This window comes from Bacillus rossius, chromosome 1 (genome assembly GCF_032445375.1).
Source record: "Bacillus rossius redtenbacheri isolate Brsri chromosome 1, Brsri_v3, whole genome shotgun sequence".
Classification (NCBI taxonomy): domain Eukaryota; kingdom Metazoa; phylum Arthropoda; class Insecta; order Phasmatodea; family Bacillidae; genus Bacillus; species Bacillus rossius.
In genome coordinates, this window is record NC_086330.1 from 49,697,972 (window position 1) to 49,717,881 (window position 19,910).

General features: G+C 36.8%; 1 protein-coding gene across 1 annotated transcript; it reads right to left on the minus strand.

Moving 5' to 3' along the window:
• Window positions 1-2,643: 2,643 nt before the first annotated feature.
• Window positions 2,644-19,623, minus strand: LOC134527950 (cuticle protein 76-like). The gene is made up of 4 exons (XM_063361079.1): window positions 19,569-19,623; window positions 19,097-19,176; window positions 6,186-6,314; window positions 2,644-3,233 (listed from the first exon to the last, which is right to left on the minus strand). The coding sequence occupies exons 1-4, from the start codon at window positions 19,621-19,623 to the stop codon at window positions 2,739-2,741; spliced, it is 759 nt and encodes a 252-aa protein (XP_063217149.1). The 3' UTR covers window positions 2,644-2,738.
• Between the last annotated feature and the right edge of the window lie 287 nt (window positions 19,624-19,910).

The following is a 19,910-nucleotide window of genomic DNA, read 5'->3' on the forward strand; positions in this document are numbered from 1 at the left end:
AGGTTCCTCCATTTCAAGTTAAATTTTTTGGTGATTATTTAAGTAACATATCCAGATGCGTGCTAATATAAGATTAATTGATTCCAGTTGATGAGATAGAAGGGTTTAAATACCTTTCATCAATACAGAATAAATTTTTCAAATCTTTCACAGATGTTTTAGGTTTATCCTGTAGACAATAGAAAATAAAAACCTTTCTGTTTTACAAAATTAATTTTATTATTTTTTCTATGTTGTGTTAATTTTTAAGGTGTTATTTTATTTTAAAAAAGTTGCGTATTAATGTATTAACACTTAATTTATTAAAATTAATTAAATAGTTTAGGTTCTGTACAAAATTTTAAAGTTATTGTTATACAGGATCTAAAATTGTAACCTTTTGCCCATACCGTTTTTGACGTAATGTATTGAGATAATATTATCAAACAGGCTTATAAAATAATTTAATATATTATTTTTTAAGTGGGTAAATGGATAACTTGGGGAAATAGGATAAATTCGTCCAAAATTGTTGAGATAGGTTCTGTGGTAAAAAAAGGGTAAACGGATTTAAATCAGACATTTCCAATTATAGTGTTATGTTAGTATTATGTTGTTTTTAAATTTTAGTTAAGTGAAAGTATAAAATCTTTGTTTTTCAAATGAATTTGATGCTATGCATGTGCTTAAATATATTGTAAGTAATGTAATTTCGGGTTTCAGTGAGTGTTTTTGAATTAATATTAACTAAAGTGTGGTACTAAATGCAGAAAAAATATTAAAAACACTATATTATATATTATATATTATATATATTATATATAATATACATTATATATAATATATATTATATATTATTTATTATATATTATATATTGTATTATATATTATATTATATATTTGATGTGCCACAAGGATATAAATGCCATATTTTATCAATACAGAATATAGTTTTTATATCTTTGAAATGTCTAAAGTTTATCTTGTAGACAATTGAAAATAAAATATTTCAGGTTTCACAAAATTTATTTGATTAAATGTTTTTTTTTTATATTTAGTCTTGTAGAATTAAGACTTTATTTGATTTTAAAAAAATTGGCATGATATTTTTTAAAACAAATTTACTGAAATTCATTAAATAGTTTAGATTCTATTCAACCTTTTGAGTTATTGTTGTGAAGGATATACAATTGTAACTATTTACCTATCACATTTTAAAACGTAAAGTATTTTTTTTTAAACTTATTGCGGAATATGTCATTTAGGAGTACATAACAGCATTATTGATTTTTAATTATGCTAACCATATAAATGTCTACAAATTTCAAAGTTATAAACTGAAAAAATTAAACTACAAGAATTCTTAGAAATATTTTGAGCAAGGGCAAAGCTTATAAGAAACGACAGTGAAATTATTATGCACAGACACACACCCAAACATAAAAAAATAAACACGTAGGAAGGATATCTCATTAGCTATTTTTCTTTAAGGTAGTAGGCTAAAAACTCAGTCATACTTTAATATAACCTAAGAGTCAAAAAAATATTAACATTATAAGGAGATGCTCATATGCCTAATTCTGATAGGATACGGTAATATGTTATTTATTTTTGATTTATTCTGTTTATCAATCTGTATTTTTGTTTATAAACAAATAATATTTTAAGAATATATGATAGTTTATAACGAAATAATATTTTAAGAAGCATCAATAAAACTAACGTTTTACTAATTTGTTAGGCTCACAAATTTGGCTAATTTGAACTAAAATAAAATATATTTAATTAAATATTACTTTTTACAATAGCTGAGGTATTGGTAAAATTAAACTAAAATGTGTACTACTCTAGAAAGCTATTAGCTTTCAAAATTAAACTGATACTATTATAATTTGATTGCTAATATAATTTTCCTGCCACATTGTCTTTCCATCTTTTTTGGCGCAATATAAAAAACAATTTTCATTAAACACCAAGACCTTCGCCAATTTTTGAACATTCTTCGATGACATTTGAGGCAGTTCGATCTTGTGAGGGGAGGACCAGTTAAGGCAGCACTTAGTTCTTCGAGAGTCCAGGCTAATAACCGTACTCCGTTCTTGTTGGGCCTCTTTAAGGGACCTAGCAGGAACGGACATCCGACCGAGATTTCCATAGCCCGGGCCCAAACCAAAATTTACATAACTCACTAACTAACCTTTTCTTTTCTTCATTTTTTTTAAGCAGTGGTTTCAATTTCAGTTAACATTTTAGTTAAATAACTCTTCAAAAACTTTTATTTTTTTCTTATTTTTTGGAAACTACCGCGGTGGGGGAGGCTTCGCATCTTGGGCAGGGAAACTCAGAAGGGAAGGGGGGGGGGGGCTCTCGAAAAGGAGAGCGCACAGGGGGGCCCCTCTAGCGTCCGATCTGAGTGAACTGTAGAGATTGGGATGCGGTGTCTGGTTCACTGTGGGACCTTAACAGTAAAATTGATCTAAAGTAAACGACAACCCCGGAAGGCCTTCAGGCTAAGAGGGGTACCAGGTTATTTCTTTCTTTCTTTCTTTAATCGTAAACACTTTTTTTTCCATTGTGCAATTAAAAAAAGTTGATTGATTTTCGTGCCTATGTGTAATCAAAACTAGGTAATTCGAGTAAATAGTAAATAACACCAAGTGCAAATACGTAAATGCATGCATATTTATTTTGAATCAATAAATACACTTTCTAAAGAAAAATATAATGGAATTAAATAGTCGTGTGTGTTGTCTTCACTTCTACCAGCCGTAGGCGGCGCCCAGACCAGCAACAGACACGTGGGAGACGACGGGGGCGGCGGAGTAAGCCACGCCCAGGAGACCAGCGGGGGCGACGGCGTGGGCGGCCAGAGCGGGGGCGGCGTAGGCAGCGGGGGCGTAGGCGCGGGCGGCCAGGGCGGGGGCGGCGTACGCTCCGTATGAGGCTATGGGCGCGTGGTAGGCGGCGCCGTAGGCCACACCGGGGTTGCTGACGCGCACGTCGGACTTGGAGACGCTGGAGTAGGGCGTGTCGATGGTCTTGGAGTAGGTGGACACCTGTCCCAGGTTGCCGGGCGTCCTCAGGATGTTGGAGTGCTGGGAGGTGATGGCGGCGGGGGCCAGCGCGGGGGCGGCGTAGGCAGCCAGGCCGGGGGCGGCGTAGGCAGCCAAGCCCGGTGCACCGTAGGCAGCCACGGCGGGGGCGCCCAGGTAGCCGGCCTTAGTCACGGCCATCACGGCGGCGAGGACGATGAACTGGAGAAGAGAAACCGCGCCGTTACCAACTACCCGAAAAGTTCGCCTTCGTTTTCTAAAATACTTTTGAGTTAATTTTGTTGTGTTTTATTGGTCATAATAAAGGCCCCGCTTGCTTAAAAACCTAACTAAGCTAATGATATGATTAAAATAGCCATTAAACAATTAGCTAATGATATTATTAAAATAGCCATTAAACCTAATGACACTCATATCGATGTTGGTTCGTTAACAAACTGCGCTACAGAGGTGTTTCTTTTTGTAAATTTTAGGATTATTGGTGGTTTTTATCACTAAAAAGACAACAATTTCCACCATATCACTTATTATTGACATTTTTGACATTGAGGTGTTTGTAAACAATTTTGACAGTTACATATTGACATCCATGCCTTACCCGGGACTCGAACCCAGAACCGCTCGCACAGTGATCCGCTGTGCATCAGACATTGCTACGGAGGTGGGTTTAGGTTGGCCCATTAGGATACTATTGTATCCAGTACAGATGCTAACACGTCATGGGAAGTGACCGAATTCTTCTGGAGATCAGGTGGTTTGGAGCCAACTGTAGCCCTCGAGTCGCCGTCACCTAGAGCTCACGTGCGTGGCACGACTATGTTCCTCGCGGCGCGCCGGACACTCGCAGCCTAGCGCACGGAGACAGGGTCTCTGGTGGTCGTAATCGCTGAGTTTGATACCAACATCTCGGTTTTACTCAACTGCATGAGCACTGAGTCGACACCCAGGAGGTTCGGAACCCACTATTATAGTCTTGGAGCTCCCATCGCCTTAAGCATCTGTGCGTAACCACGCGACGTAAAAACCATACCTAATGAAACACATGAAAATAAAAATAAAAATATTACTAACGTTGCTGGTGAAATACCCAAGAAGGTTGAATGGTTTTACTTGGAGACATAGACCGTCGGTTCAGTATGATTATCCTATGTTTAATGTGGACATAACTAGCATATAAGCTAACTTCTATTAAATTCATAGACAGTTTGGTTTAAAAAATTCTTATAGCGTTTGTTAAGGAGGTATTATTTTTGCTTGTAGTGAAAACTTAATTATACATCAATCATAGTCTTACATACTATACTAAATGTTTTAAGTGCCCAACTGTTTCTGGAAAGGTTTTGTTTCCCTCACGTCTATTTTACTATGCTGTGCCTTGCAGTTTTACAAGTGATATTGTTGTAAACTGAGCTTCCAAGAATTTTCCCTTTAAACATTTTAAGAATTTTTTTTACAGTGCAGCAGCTATAACCTTCAACTCATTAACCCTACCCAAGACTCTAAGCCGTGTTTGCCACTGAATTCTACTAATTGTATGAGTAAAAAATCCCTTTTGGATCAGCCTACAAGCGTAGATAGATATCGAAGTACTTCTTATTCTGGACATTTTATGGAAACTTTTATAAACGTTTGGAAAATTTTAAGAACTTAATGTCTCCATGATTTTTTTCAACCCTTTCTATATAGGTTGGTCGTATGAAAAATTATTTCAAACGAAAGTAATAGATAACTTTCTAAGGTTTTGTAATAAATAAGAACGGATTTGATAGTGTAGGCCTATATGGTACGGAAATTATGATTTTTTCAAAATTCTTCCCCTGTTTTTTCATCACTTTTCTGCAAGAGTTTGTTTTATCAGAATTTGTTTCCTACAAAAGTTTTCGATAAAAATTAAACAATTTTCAAACATTTGAACGGATTCGATAGTACCTATGCCTACTAATGAGGTATGGATTTTTTTGTCCTCCAACCTTAATTTTTTTCCACACCTTGCAGTTATTGTTGATCGTATCAAAAATGTATTTAGACAAATTTTTTTAGAATATTCCTACGAGTTAAAATATGTTCAAATGAATACAATGTTTGTAATATTATGGGAGTTATATGGATTTTTATGTTTTTAAAAAAAACTTACCCCATTTCTTCCCCTTGGGTAGAATTTTGCCCATTAACGAACTCGACCAAGATTTTCTATAACTATATTTCTTTTTATGTATCAGTTTGGAAGTTATTTGTGCAAAATTACAGCAGTTATTGTTTCCAACAAATTTTTGATGTGTATCATATATATACACACCGATAAACTTTTGAGTTTACGATGCTTTTGGGTCTGTGGATCATCAAATGAAAAACTATATAAAAATTTTCTGGACGTCGCACTATGGTAACGGCTACAATAGGTAATCTTTCTTCGAAATTTACCTTAAAATGGGTGCATGTAATTTGTACGGGCGTTAGAAGTTATACTTACTTGGCGTAATGAAAAACTAACATTAATTTTGCATGCAAATAATTAATATAAATAAAATAATACAAGAACGGGACTGATATTATAAATACGGTTGAAAAAGTAAAAATTAATTCAAATAAAAAATAATAAATACTTAGTATTGAATATTAATATAAACACGAGTATAAAATTATACTTTTAATAGAGTAAAATAATCGAGATAAAATTCAAATAGAATAAAAAAATTATGCTAAATTATTACTATTATTTTTTAAATTTTGATTATTTATTAAAAAACTATATGATAATTTAATTCAAATAATATATTTATATATGTACTAGAACATAACATCTCTTATAAAAATACACTTGAAAAATGTTATAAAATCATATTGTAACACTAATAGTCTCAATAAATAAATGTTTTTAATTATATGAAACATTATTTATAATAATTCACTAAAGTATAATATATAAAAGCACATATATATATATTTATATATATGGCCTTTTTTCATCGTGTGAAATTATTGTTGCATGGTTCGCGCTCATCGTACAAATTCACCATCATCATCATCATCATCATCATTTTCCCCCATATAACGTCTAAAGAAGTATAACCTCAAAAATATTTTTGATCTGCGATCAGTTAGTGTTTGCCCCCACGGCTCTGGTTGGTGGTAGGGCCCGGAGCGGGCAGTTACCTTGTGCATGGCGGGAGTGTGGCTGGACGGCTGCTGCACTGTGCCCGGCACATCTCGCCCCGCGGTATATATAGCGGGCCGGCGGCAGGGGTTGGTGGGCGGCGCAACAAGCCGCCGGTGTTTCGTCAGCTATGCCAGCGCCCGCCGCGCCTGTAGCCCAGAGGCGCCAGTCGCCAGCAAGCCGGCCCCGCGTCCGCAGGTACGTCCATTGTTGCACCTACGGCATTTGGTAGGCGTAATTTCGTGAATGTGTAACCACGGTGCTGCCATCTGCGGCGGATGCAGCTAACCAAAGTACACAAAGTCAAACGGAAACTTTAAACCGTTTAATGGGTTGTAACAAGGTGGTCAGTATTTTAATAAAATCTATTGTTGAAAATGAGGTCCAAAACCGGTTTTTAGTTTCTTAATATAGTTTAAAAATTTTCTCTGCAAATCGAATGATTCGGTAGTCAACCTAGCTGCTCCGGCAGCTAATTCTATCGGTGGGTGCGGAAACTACGTTTGATTAGCATCAAAAATGTATTCGAAAACACAATTTGTGAACATAATTTTATCACGCTCACCATTATTCTAAAGAATTATAAGCTAAATCTTGTGTCCGAGTTTCGAATTATAAGGTTATTTGAAACACGAGAACACATGAATTTTCTTGTTACCGAGATTAAATGTTGCACATCTTTGGCGAGTGCTAAAACACTAGCTCGTTTTTTTTATAACAGCCACGACAGCACTGTGCTTTATAGATCTTTATAAAAAAACTAGATTGTCATTAGATAGCTAATATTTGTTGTAATGTAAGTAGCGATTATGTACCAAAGTCCTGAAAAAATTATGCGTGTGTTAGTTAATTCAAATCTCCGTACTTTTCATGTCTAATTTATATTTTTCTCCAATGTAAATCGATTATACACCACTCATATTTTTTTGTATTAACAACATATTAAAATGCAAAATTAGATATAATTATCTAAAATAATGTTTTGCAGTAGTAAGTGACTTGCTTACACTGTCCCGAAAGAAATATTACTATGTGTTAACTGAATATTAGAAAATTCAAATCTCCGTTCTTTTCAGGCTCACTTATATTTTTCACTGTATACATCGTTTATGTACCACATAAGTAATTTTTATTTCTATATAAGGAAGATATTTATGTATTAACTTAATTTTTACAATCATGTATGTATGTGAAACAATTTTTAGTAATAGTAAGAGATTTGGTTCTACTGTCCTGGAGGAAATATACGTATGTCAGCTGAATATTAGTGTGTTAGCTGAATAGTAGTGCATTCAAGTCTCCGTGCTTTTCATGTCCCGTTTATATTTTTCTCCAGTGTTCATCGATCACGCACTACGCGTATATAATTTCTATGAAAGTGAATTTACGTACAGCCGTTAAGGTAACTCGAGGTGATGACTCATCAGGGCATAACGCTCTGGAGTGTGACTTCTATGACAACGCCCGGGGGTGGGTGTGTGGGTGGGGGTGGGAGTGGAATACGCGGAGTAACGAATGAAGTCGATAGTCAAACAACTGTAAGACATTATATCAGGTTTTTCGTAGTCATGTTTGATGCAGTAGTGAACGTCCAGATTGTGTCTCAGGTTTGCGTTTTATTGTTTAGTTTTATCATTCAGATGAATTATTGAAATGTGAAGTTTCACTTCAAACGCACGCGGTGGACCCCACCCATTAAAATAAATCCTCATCATCACTATGCCGTTTAAATGTTTAATTACTCTTGATAGTGATTCTTTAGTTGACCTTTTTTAGAAAGAATTTTTTACCCATTTGGAACCACAAAACTGAAAGAAATATGAGTATGTTAGCTTGATATGGTCATCAAAATCTCAGTGTTTTTCATGCTTAACTTATGTTATTCTCCTGTAAATATCGATTTTGCATCATTCATATATAATTTATATATAGGATAAGCAATTGATCAAATTGAAATATTGGTTTTAAAAATAATAAAATTATTTAAATTTAGTTTTGCACTGCAGCGTGTTGAATAACGAACTTCTCAAAAAAATTAATTATCACAAATATAGTAAGTTCTGTTTTATCAGTTGGTTAGATGTCTAATATAACTTTAATCTTTTTCACTGACGTTTTGATGTTCTGAGACAGTTTTATTACTGCTAAAATATACCTGCCCCTAAATAAAATTTAAATTTTATTTTATATTTAAAGCCAGCAGTTAAGAGTATAGGATGCAGATATGTTATCTACGTGTTGAGAATCTGGACCAACCTTTGGCGGTGAAAATCGCTTCGGGGAAAACCTTTCTTAGTACAGTTGTTGACATGATTTTACCATTGCAAGCTGGATCGTCAGATTTTGATTGTTTTTATAGACTGTCGCGTTATTATTTGAAATAAAGAAAAAGTTTTCCTATTCGTAATAGTATTTTTAATAAAGTTAGAAAAACTTTTAATTTTCATTGACACACGAAAAGCTATCACGGGGGTGGTTTTGCTATCAAATATCGTAAATTACAAGTAATCTTTGACGGTAGACATAAAGTATTACAATTAAAATTTAAATAATGTTAAATTTCATATTAATACTAGTCATTAACAGTAAATCACATTTCCGAAACATTTGCAATATTATTAAAATAATTATTATATTTTGTATTTTACCATATAAGCGGGAAGTGTTAGGATAGAATCTATTATTATTTCTGTATGAAAGAACTGAAATATTGACTCATTATGTATGAGTATTAGTGGTTGGCCTTCTTTCTATAAGTGCAAATAATTTATCGTGGTTAACTGAGACACAATGGCAGTGTAATATTTATCAGTTTTGTGTTAACTAACTGCTCTATAACTACGTACATTTACGTTTATTATCTGGTATAAAAACCTATATATGTATTACATATTTCAACTACTATATATAGTGCCTATCTTAAAATTGTCAATCAAAATGTTGTTAAATCTTTACATCACAGTCTATGACGAAAAAATTGATAAGAAAAATAGTTTTAATACAGTTTAAATTCAAAAATAATTCCTCTGCCAAATTAATTTTGAGGTAAACAATAGTTATGCCAAGTTATCATAGAACCAAATAGTAAACAAACATACAAACAAATTTTCTTCATTTTTTATTCTTGTTTTAAATATTTTAATTATATTAATTTTTCCTGTGAAAGAAACATTTGCAGTTATTTTAGCAAAAATATTTGAAGAAGCTAGGAGTAAAAAAGTTTTTATTTTTTTTGTAAACTTGATTGGCTAATTAGTATTACCGAAAATAATGTTTTACATAAAAAGTTATTGCTAAAATTATGATTGAGGCTCGATGACATATGTTAAGCGTTAAGTGTTTTGCTAAGCTAGAACCACTGATCTTCGATAAAAATTGTGATTAAATTTTAAACAAGTCAGTACTAATGAGCTCATAAAAATTATGGAAACTTAAAATGTATTTTTTGTTGATGTACTATATAAAGGAGTTAAGAACTGAAAAAAAATTTGTATATAAACATATGGGGTTTATGCTGTCTAGTATTTAACTGCAATTCGTAACTCACCTATGAGTGAACCCAAGCAATCCTATTAGGAAGGAGATTTCTTTCCAAAAAAAAGTCTCAAATGATCGAAATTGGCTTTCAAAGTAAAAAAAAAATCAATATAGTTGGATTTCATCACACATATGTACATAGTTTCGTACAATGTGTGTATTTAAAAGACTGCGTCTCCAATTTACTGCTGTAGATAACTGGGGAAAACCAATTTTACTTTTATTAAATACATACGGTTTTAATGCATAATAGGGAATACTAAGTGCAGATTTTAACTCCAAGCAAATTTGAATAGTAGGTTTCAGCTTGGTAAGTAAAGCATGTTATATTGCAACACTCTAGAATTATAAATGCGTCAGCAACATAACTTTGACCGAGAAAGAGAACAATAACTTCTTCAAAAATTCAAAATAATATGTTCTCTACATTAAATATATTGGAAATATTCTTTTTGGATTTTTTTTTGTAAAATTACATTTTTTGTAGAGGCAACGGAAAGTTTCCTAGTAATCTAAAAAAAACATCAATTTTTGTAGTTATTAAAAAAACTATTTTTTTTTGCCAAGAAATAATTTCATCCCGTAAATCACTTACTAAGGAAGATTCCAGTAATATATTAAGCAGTGACCACAAATGACTTTGTCAAGATCATAAATTTATTGATTTTGGGTCAAGGCTGCATTCTAAATAACTTACTTAACCATATGTCAACTGGCAACGTTAACTTGCCTACCATTAACGCGCAGGCAGGGAAGCCCACATTAAATCATACCACTCGTTAATGGGCTCCTTGACTCGGGTGCAACAGGTTTTGCAAGCGGTTACTGGATATCCGTGTTTGGAAACGTGGCGTTGGCCTCAGGCTCCGCAGAGGCGCCGAAAAAAAAAACTTTCGCAGGTTCGATCAGTATAATGATAGAGATGTGCAAATATTAAAATCAAAGAGAATTTCAATGTACCAAGCAGAAAACTTAGACATAGCATTGAGTTTTTAAGAGACAAAAAAATTGAATTTTATTCTTTATAGTGAAATATGAATTATTAACTTATAAATACTTCGATATTCATATAGTAAAATTACATTTTTAAAAACTAAAAAAATACGTTTTTATTGTTGTATGAACTAATAAGGAAAAAAAAATTCTTTACATTTAAGTAATTTGTTCAACAGCGATAGAATGAACTCCAACTCTGTATAACGTAATTTTTTAATAAGCTTATAATAAGTATCAACTAATAAATCAATTAATTATAATGAGAAAAAAAAAACGTGGGGTGGTTTCTTCTTTAATTTTCATAATGACTTTATCCTAACGAATAATGATATAAAATTTAAGATAACTAATATCATAAACCCCACGTATTGTATTACCACACGGATTAAATCTACTTGCATAGTTTCAAATCGATACGACATAGCTCGTTACAAATGAAGCTAGAAAGCGTGTTAATAAAAATTGTGTATTGCATTCTGCAAGCAATAAACACTAATGATTACGAATCCTGCCTAAACAATTGCATTTTAAACAAATTTAAGGAGTATTTATCAAGTCGGTGGATTTTATTGGCCTGAAAACTGTTCTTTGGTTGTTTTGACTAACAGGCGATTTACCTAAAGGCGGTTTGCCTAAACATGAATTCGTTACGGCGATTTGCCTAAAGTCATTTCGCATAAAAGCCTTTTGCCTAACGTCGAATTGCCTAACGGCTATTTGCCTAAAGACGATTTGGCTAAAGGCGATTTGCCTAACGGCTTTTTCCCTAACGGACTTCTACCTGACGGCGATTTGCCTAACGGCGTTTTGCCTAACTCCGATTTGCCTAACGGCGTTTTGCCTAAAATGTTACTATGATGACAAAACCTCGTTTTGCCTAACGGCGTTTTGCCTAAAGGCGAATTGCCTAACGGCGAATTGCTTAACGGCGAATTGCTTAACGGCGAATTGCCTAACGGCGTTTAGTCTAATGGCAAATTGCCTAACGGCGTTTTGCCTAATGGCGATTTGCCTAACGGCGTTTTGCATAACCTAACGGCGTTTAGCCTATCGGCGTTTTGCCTAACGGCGATTTGCCTGACGGCGTTTTGCCTAACGGCGATTTGCCTGACGGCGTTTTGCCTAACGGCGTTTTGCCTAAAGCCGAATTGCCTAAAGCCGAATTGCCTATAGGCGTTTAGCCTAAAAGAGGAAAAGGCGTTTTGCCTAACGGCGAATTGCCTAATGGCGATTAGCCTAACGGCGTTTTCCCTAACGGCGTTATGCCTAACGGCGTTTTGCCTAACGGCGTTTGCCTAACTCCTATTTGGCCAACGGCGTTTTGCCTTACGGCGATTTTCCTAACAGCGTTTTGCCTAAAATTAGGTAAAACGCCTTTAGGAAAAATGACACATGCCCGTTAGTATGTATCCAAAGACTTTCATGAGGTTTAGTATTTGAAAATTGTTTGCGGTGTAAGTTGACGTGACAGAAGAACATGAGTGATAATTGACAACAGCCTGCTTGCTCGTCAGCTAGCAACTGACAATGTGGGGGTGGGTTACCAGGTGAGAAGCTTACAAGAAGAGCGCACTTAAAAGCAACTCACAGCAAAAAAAATACAGGGTATTCTTATAGTGGAATGTTATGTTAACCATTTTGTGCTCTGCATAAATAATATTTTTCTAATATTAGCGGAAATATAAACAGCCATAGCGTAGCACTTAAGCAGAGTGAACATTTAAGTTAAAAAATAAGTCTTGAATACAAAATTGTGAAATAATACAACCAAGTAACATACAAACAAAATTGTAATTAGGTTATTAATCAACAGGCACGTATGCTACGTCCATCACAATAAAATTCTCTGCCAAAACCTTTCTCTTTGAAAAACCACAGTTGCTAGTTTCTTTTAAAACCACCCGGACTGCTACAAGAAGAGGCTGGTTCCATGTTGAATCTAGAACGAAACCTATTGTAGGGCGTTTAACATCGTATTTATTTTTGATGTGTCTCGGTATTGGTTGGAGTAATTTCGTGAATGCGACGGAAGGCAAGGAACGGAAACGTGTAATAACCACGGTGCAGCCATCTGTGGCGGATGGCGCGAACCTAAGTTCACAAAGCCAAAGGTAAATTTTATAGTATTAAAGGTTCAGTGAATTTAACAAGACGGGTCATATTTAAATACAATTACTTGTCTAAACTCAGGTCCAACGCATGGGGTTTAGCACTTTTTGAAGTCATTTTCGCTTTTATCGGAGCCGTTTCATTATATAGTTTAAAATGTTGCTCTGCAAATCAAATGGTTCAACAGTCGATGAAGCTGCTACTGCAGCGAATTCTAGCGGCAGCTGCGGGAAGTAAATGTGGTTCGCGTCCAGAAATGTAGTTAAAAAAAAAAAACCCTACTTGGGAATATTATTCAAGCTCGGCATTATTTTAAAGAACAATACGTTAATTTTATCGTCCGAGTCTCGAGTTTCGTATTATAAATGTATTTGCAACACGAGAACGCACGTACTTGCGTTAGATGTCACACATCACTGGCGAGTACTGGAAGACTCGCTCACGTTTTTTTCTTCTTTTAACCATGGGAACCTCTAACGCGCCCGGCCAACTGTACTCGGCAGCAGACAACCAACATCCTACTACTCAAATGCGCGCAGTGTATAACTCTAGGGTGACTGCTCGAGGGAAGGCGAGTGCTGACAGCAATGTGTGGAGCGAGCACTTCCACTCGATGACTGGGCTCCGGAGCGCAGTCTCAAGCACGCCGGCTCTCGGCGCCACGGGTTCTGGGCTCGTGTCCCGGGCAAGGTCTATGGTGTAAATTTGTAACTGTTCAAAGTCAATAATAAATTTATAATTAAATGTAAGCATCGTTTGTCCTAACGTGCCGCTACAACGGTGCAATGCACCCCAGCAGCCCCATGGAAGTTATATGGTATGGTATCCCTCAATTTGCCATGCCATCCTTGGAAGTTATAAGGTATGGTAGCCATCCATCCCCCATTCACGACGAAGGTTTCGATTTGCGACTGCAGGGGTTGGGTTCGAAGACATGGGGGTCAAAAGAGGGAATCGCACCAATGGACTTCTTATGGTAAGTAACTTAGGTGAAGCAGCTGGGAATCGAGTGTCAAAGTGGCCGAGACTGGCCAGAAGGTTCCTGAATGTTTTAGAAGATTCCAGAATGTTATAGAAGGTCGAGAATGTTCGAGAATGTTGTATAATGTTCCATTGTAATATAGAATCTTCCATAAGGCTAGAGAATATTCTAAAATGATCAGGAATGTACCAACATTTATATATTGTTCAAGTATGTTCCAGAATGTTGTAGAATCTACCAGAAGGTTTGAGAATTCTTTAGAATATTCTAGAAATTCCCAGAATGTTATATAGTATTCCAGTATGTTCGAGAATGATATATAATGTCCCAGAATGTCCTGGAACTTCGAAGGAACTTCCAGTTCCGGTTTGATAGGAGCTGGCTGGCTTTGTCCGAGCGAAGTTGTCATTTGGATTAGATTCCCGGTGGCGATTGCACATGTTTTTTTATTTTTTTTAATTTTTTTTTTTTTGCGAAATGGGAAACGTGACAGAAGAAGTTGGTTTTCTCGGGATTTTTTCCCTTTTTGCCCACCCGTGTACTTCATCAGTGCTCTGTTCTCATCTTAACACCCTTCAACGTATCTATTGACCTCGATCCATTTTGTATTTTATAAGTTTTAATCCAGTAATTCATTCAATTCAGTGAACTATGTACTTGTAAATGTTAAAATGTATTACATGTATGTAGGGGCATGTATTTTTTCGAAAATATTTCTGTACTAGTTGAGAGTTAAAACACTGTGGCATCGTCTGTATTCAGTGATTGGTTGAGTTTCTTTCAAGTGCATTTAAACTTTTCGTACACGAATCACAACCATTCAGTGTGGAAACTAACGAGTCCTGAATGGCCTGGTAAAATAAGGCAATGGCTTCTCTTACAGACGATCACCAATACCAAGGAGAAACCGCTGGCTTGGGCATACCTTATTAGTCTAATGAGCGTTCAGATATGCGAGAAAAGTGATGTCTGCGAACCTAGTGGTGTGGAGTTTATCCACGTTTCTAAGAGCGTGAAAATAGTTACAGTAGTGGCATCTAGCGGCATAGAGTGTAAAATACCTTGAAAGCAATTTCCATAGTCCGTATATTAGAACTAGAAACAACCTACATATTTGTTAGTGTTAATGTTTATAGCCTTTTCACCAAATAGCCTGTACAAGAAACATTTTCTGTAACAAAGACTAAATAGAAATTTGACAGCACCCCGAAGGAAAAAAAAAACAGAAATAACTTTCCCATAACTCATGGAACTGGTCACACTCTATGTTAATACAACCTATTTTCAGTCCAAAGACAAATTCTACAGGAAAACAGATGAAATTGCAATGGATTCTTCACTTTCTCCTTTCATGGCAATTTTTCATGCAGAGCTTCGAGCAGGAAGCGTTGAATATAACCAACATTTTACTTAACATATGGCTTCCTTATATAAAAGACACTTGAAAAGTTAAAGGAGATTGCGAATTTCCCCAGTTCACTCAACTAACAATTGCATATGCCAAAAATAATAATTTAAATTAAACATAACCTGTGTTACTGCAATTCCAACTGACTACATAATATTACTAGTGTTTTCATAATCAAATGCCTTCTTTACTGAAAAGAAAAAGAACACTTGGCAAAAATACAAAAGTGTTCAGATCACCCAGATTGCACATTTCATAAACTCTCATTCGGCAGAACTATCTCAAAATGCTTACTCGCGGCTGAAAGAGCCCTCTTGCAGATTTAAGACAGATGTTACAACTGCATGAAAATTTGATGTGATAGCCTCTCAAACGAATCGGTGGCCGAAATTGCTGAGGCGAAACTTAAGTTTTTGTTTCTCCCCTCCAAACAGGGGAGAGTTCACTGAGACTCACGGAGAGTTCCTGCGAGCTTCAGAAGGTTGTTGAGGACCTCTTCTGCTGCAGATTTTGAATTTTACTTATCAGCAATGAATAAAAAATGAATTATTCTATCTTTTAATTCCTAGAAACGAGTAGAAAGAGAAGTAAACAGATGAATCAGTAATGATAATTATGATTCTACGACTATAAACCAGATTCTTTAGTTCATATTTAGTAGTGTGCTAATTTATATTCGTTATCCAGTAGCAACTGAACCCTGATGTTTTACACAGTTTCGTGCACAGTAGGCCCAAAGTTAATTCAAAATTGCAAAAGTTTTATAAACTTTGTCTGTACAGTGTGTGCCGCCAATTAGCATTTTTTGGTTCAATTTTAAATTTGAATTTTTAAACATTAATTTTACCAGTAATTTTGGCAGATAAAAATTAAACTTTTCCGCTCTCTGTACTCTCCCATCTAATCTTTGTCAGGCCAGTCTCCCCAATCTGTTCCCAGCACTCGGTCTGATTTTCTCCGAGCCTTTGCAAGTCAGCCACTGTCTCGCCTTTTCGCCGCTAGGAGGCCCGGACATCGCCTGTAATTCTCCTCCGAGCCGTGACAATGAACTGCTATGCCCTGCAAGCTCTAAGAACAGCTCGATTCTGAGAGCCAGCCTTACGCGAGCGATTTCAGACACGATCATGAGTCGTTTTGCTCATGCTCTCGGCACATCTCCGGACCCTGCCGAGAGAGTTTCCCACTGCCCTTGCACTTTTCCACCATCCTCCCTACTGCCTTTCCAGGGAACCATGCCCAGTTAACTGACCGGCCACCAACCCCGGCCAATCCCAAGGCCTCGACATTAGTCTTCGGAAGTACTGTCTCTGCCCTCAAGCAGCAGATTTGCGAGTTATTTCCCCTGGGTGTTTAAACGCCCGCTAAACACCTGCCCCCTGGCGCCTCACGCAACAAGCTTTGCCCCGTAATTCATTTCCAAGCCACTAGAGCGCTGCACTAGTCACCTCCATAAGCCCCATGCTTTAGAAGTCATCTCGTGCGAGAGATACACAAGTCGATCTTTACCAGTTTCAGACCCCCCCCCCCTAAATAGGTCGCGCTGACATCAGCTACCACCACCAACTTCGATATATCGAAGTCAATATTTCTCGACCACCCCCTCGGATATCTTCTGAACCTTTCGGCCAGGAAGCCGAAATCCCCTCCCTTTCTTTCGAAAGCCATCGCTTGTTTTTAATTACGAGTCGCTACCATCACAAAAACTCTCCGCGCCGCACCAGCAGAATTACTTCAAATCCTCGGTGAGCAGCACTGCAAGACTAGTAAAGGGTTGTTCTCCCTAAACTCAGTTTTTAAATCATCAATTAGTCAATCTGTGTGCCTAGTAGAGATAGTTATTTTCTGCTAAATTTTACTAATTATTTGAAATTATGGAAAAGTCCGCGGCAACCTCGTGTTCGCGAGCTTTGCATCCTGGCGGGCTACTTTGCTGACACTAGGAGTCACCCCCCCCCCCCCTGTCTCGTAAGTTTTTGCCAAATCTTTATTCCCCGACCACCACCATTTTTGGCGTGAATTTTCTGCCATATTACTGACTGTGAACCAGTTCTGATCATGTCCGATTTGGGCTTGTTCGCAGACATGGTCCGAGTTCCGGGTGTGGACATGACTACACCACCCTCGACTCCTTACTCCGGGAAGCAGGATGACTAAGGCACCCTGGTACCACGTAACACATCACCTTCGGCCAACTAACGTCAAATCTCCAGTCCTCAAGATTTTTTATGATCTCTACAGCGTGACCATTAGATCACTACGTTAAAAAAAAAGGAACATCCGAAATTTTTCTTTACGGGACTTTAATCATTCTAAACGTTAACTCTGCGATTGTTTATTTTAACCTTTTTATTGTTTTTGATTTTGTTTATCTATGCCAAATGAAACTTAAGAGTAATAGTCTGATAAGGGCTGGCCCATACATTAAAATGTTATATTTTTAATATATGTGTGAATCCATTCATTAAATGTTATAATTTTAGTATATTTGGCAATATGTATATGTAGATTAAGTTACCTTTTAACCTAATTGTTGAATTCATGTTTTTTGTTTTATATTTACTTAATTAATAGTACAATAAATATAGAGGCACTTATATTTAGACTAAATCACGTTTTGTTTTATTGTTTCGCCTTTGAAACTAAAATATCCACCAGTCTCCCAAAGTCATTTTAAGGGGACATTTAAGTTACACAAATCAAGAGAAGAGAGTATGTGTAGCAAGTGGTAGCAGAGCTGGTGGTTTCAATTTTTTTATTGTAATGATTTAGTCTATAAGCCATCCCAGGAACATAAAAAAATAAAAAAAATAATTTTAATTGGATATATATATTTTTGTACGAATTTTAAACTGGCACTATATGTTTTTAGTAGCGCGACTATAAGTAACATTTACGTTTGAAAATCTCAAAGCGATATTCAATCCAGTCTCTCGTAGTTTGTCACTAGCCTTTAGTTACCCAGCTTTGCTCGCCACCTCGCGTGAAGCGCGCTATTAGTCACGTCCGACCTTCCCCCTTCCCTTACCACCGACGGTCAGCAGAGTTCTCGGCTGTCAACATTGTTATCTCACGCGCGCGTGACCACGCGCGGATACACACGCACCCCCCGCACCCACATATCCCTTCAGAGGACATTGCTCCCTACTTTCCCGGCGGGAATACAACGTAGTATAAGTACATAACCCACTGAGCATGTAGAGTCAGAGTACGATCAAATAAGTTATATTGTAATTTAAGTTAAAGTTAAAAGTGTTCTGTGCATAGTAAGTAAGGCTAGAGTAAGAGTTTTATGTTTCTTTAGAGAAATTAAAATAATTTTAATCATGATTACTCCAGAGTATCTTCTGAAGGACGAAGTAATCTATGAACTCGCACTTCGTGGCCAACCCTCCCCAGGAGATGCCCAAGAGCTGAGGAAACGATGTAGAGCAGTTTCCCAGTCACAATTTCAGCCAGCTTCTTGGAATTTAAACTTGGACCTCCTAGAAGAGTTAAATATTGCATGAAGTAAATTTCAGGACATTACTACTTACTTTAATGGTCTGCACAACGAGACAAACAAAGCGAACATATTGCGAATCCTTACGCGACTTAACCACATCGCCACTAGATTGAACAACCTGTCCATATTATCAGCAGGTAAATTGAACTGTGTCTACAGGAAAGAAATAGACAAATGCCGACAACAAATCCCCGACTTCACAAATAGGTTGAGAACCAAACTCGCCACACTACGGAAAAAAACCCTCTGAGGGTACTGAAATATTTCCAGATCCCCAGGAACAGACGACTGGAACAAACACTCGATTGGCAGCCAATCCTAATACACAAACTGAAATTTCGCAAACAGAAATACCGGGACAACAGAACAAGGTCACTCTGGTGTCTCCATTACTAGTATCACCAGTATCATCGCCACTGCCAGTTTCCTTCTCCTCGGTCCCATTCCCAAGTCCACCTGCAATCGCTACTATCAGTTACCCATCCACCCACATGCGGTTTCCCTCCGCCTCTATCGCGAGGCCGGTACCCCACCCAGTCACCAAAGTCACCTACACTCGGCCTATTCCCGAACTCATTGCACACCTCTCCCACCTCACCCAACAAATGTACCTTCCACCCACTTCGGCAGCCATTTTAAATCCCTACTATCAATTCCAATCAGAGATTTCATCGCTCCAGACCACCCCAGAACTCCACACTTCCCCTGCGACCGTTGGCATGCAGATTTCATCCCTAACTTAGGCAAGCACATCCAACTCGGCGACTACGCTCGCACAGACCACCACCATGCCATCTATTCCCCAACCAGACCTACAAATTCCGCAAGTCAGCCCTTCAACAACATACCTCTCTCTAGCCCCTGCAGCACCCCTCCTGAGACACAACCCCAATCCTCCACCATCACATAGTGTACCCCCCAATCCTGCACCAAATCACCCTGCGGCACAAGTGCGATAAAACATTTTTGTACGAAATCCTAAATGGATCAGCATGCAGATATAAAATAGTAAACATTATTCAACATAAAGTCAGAAACTGGTAAGTAGTAAGATTCTTCACTTTCTTTTTGTAAATATGACAGTGTTATGTACACTTTTGATTTAAAATTTAAGTTTCATTTGAAGTTTGAAACAACTATCGTACCAAAATATACCAACAGTTTTGAAAAAACTATGTTCCTATGTAGGG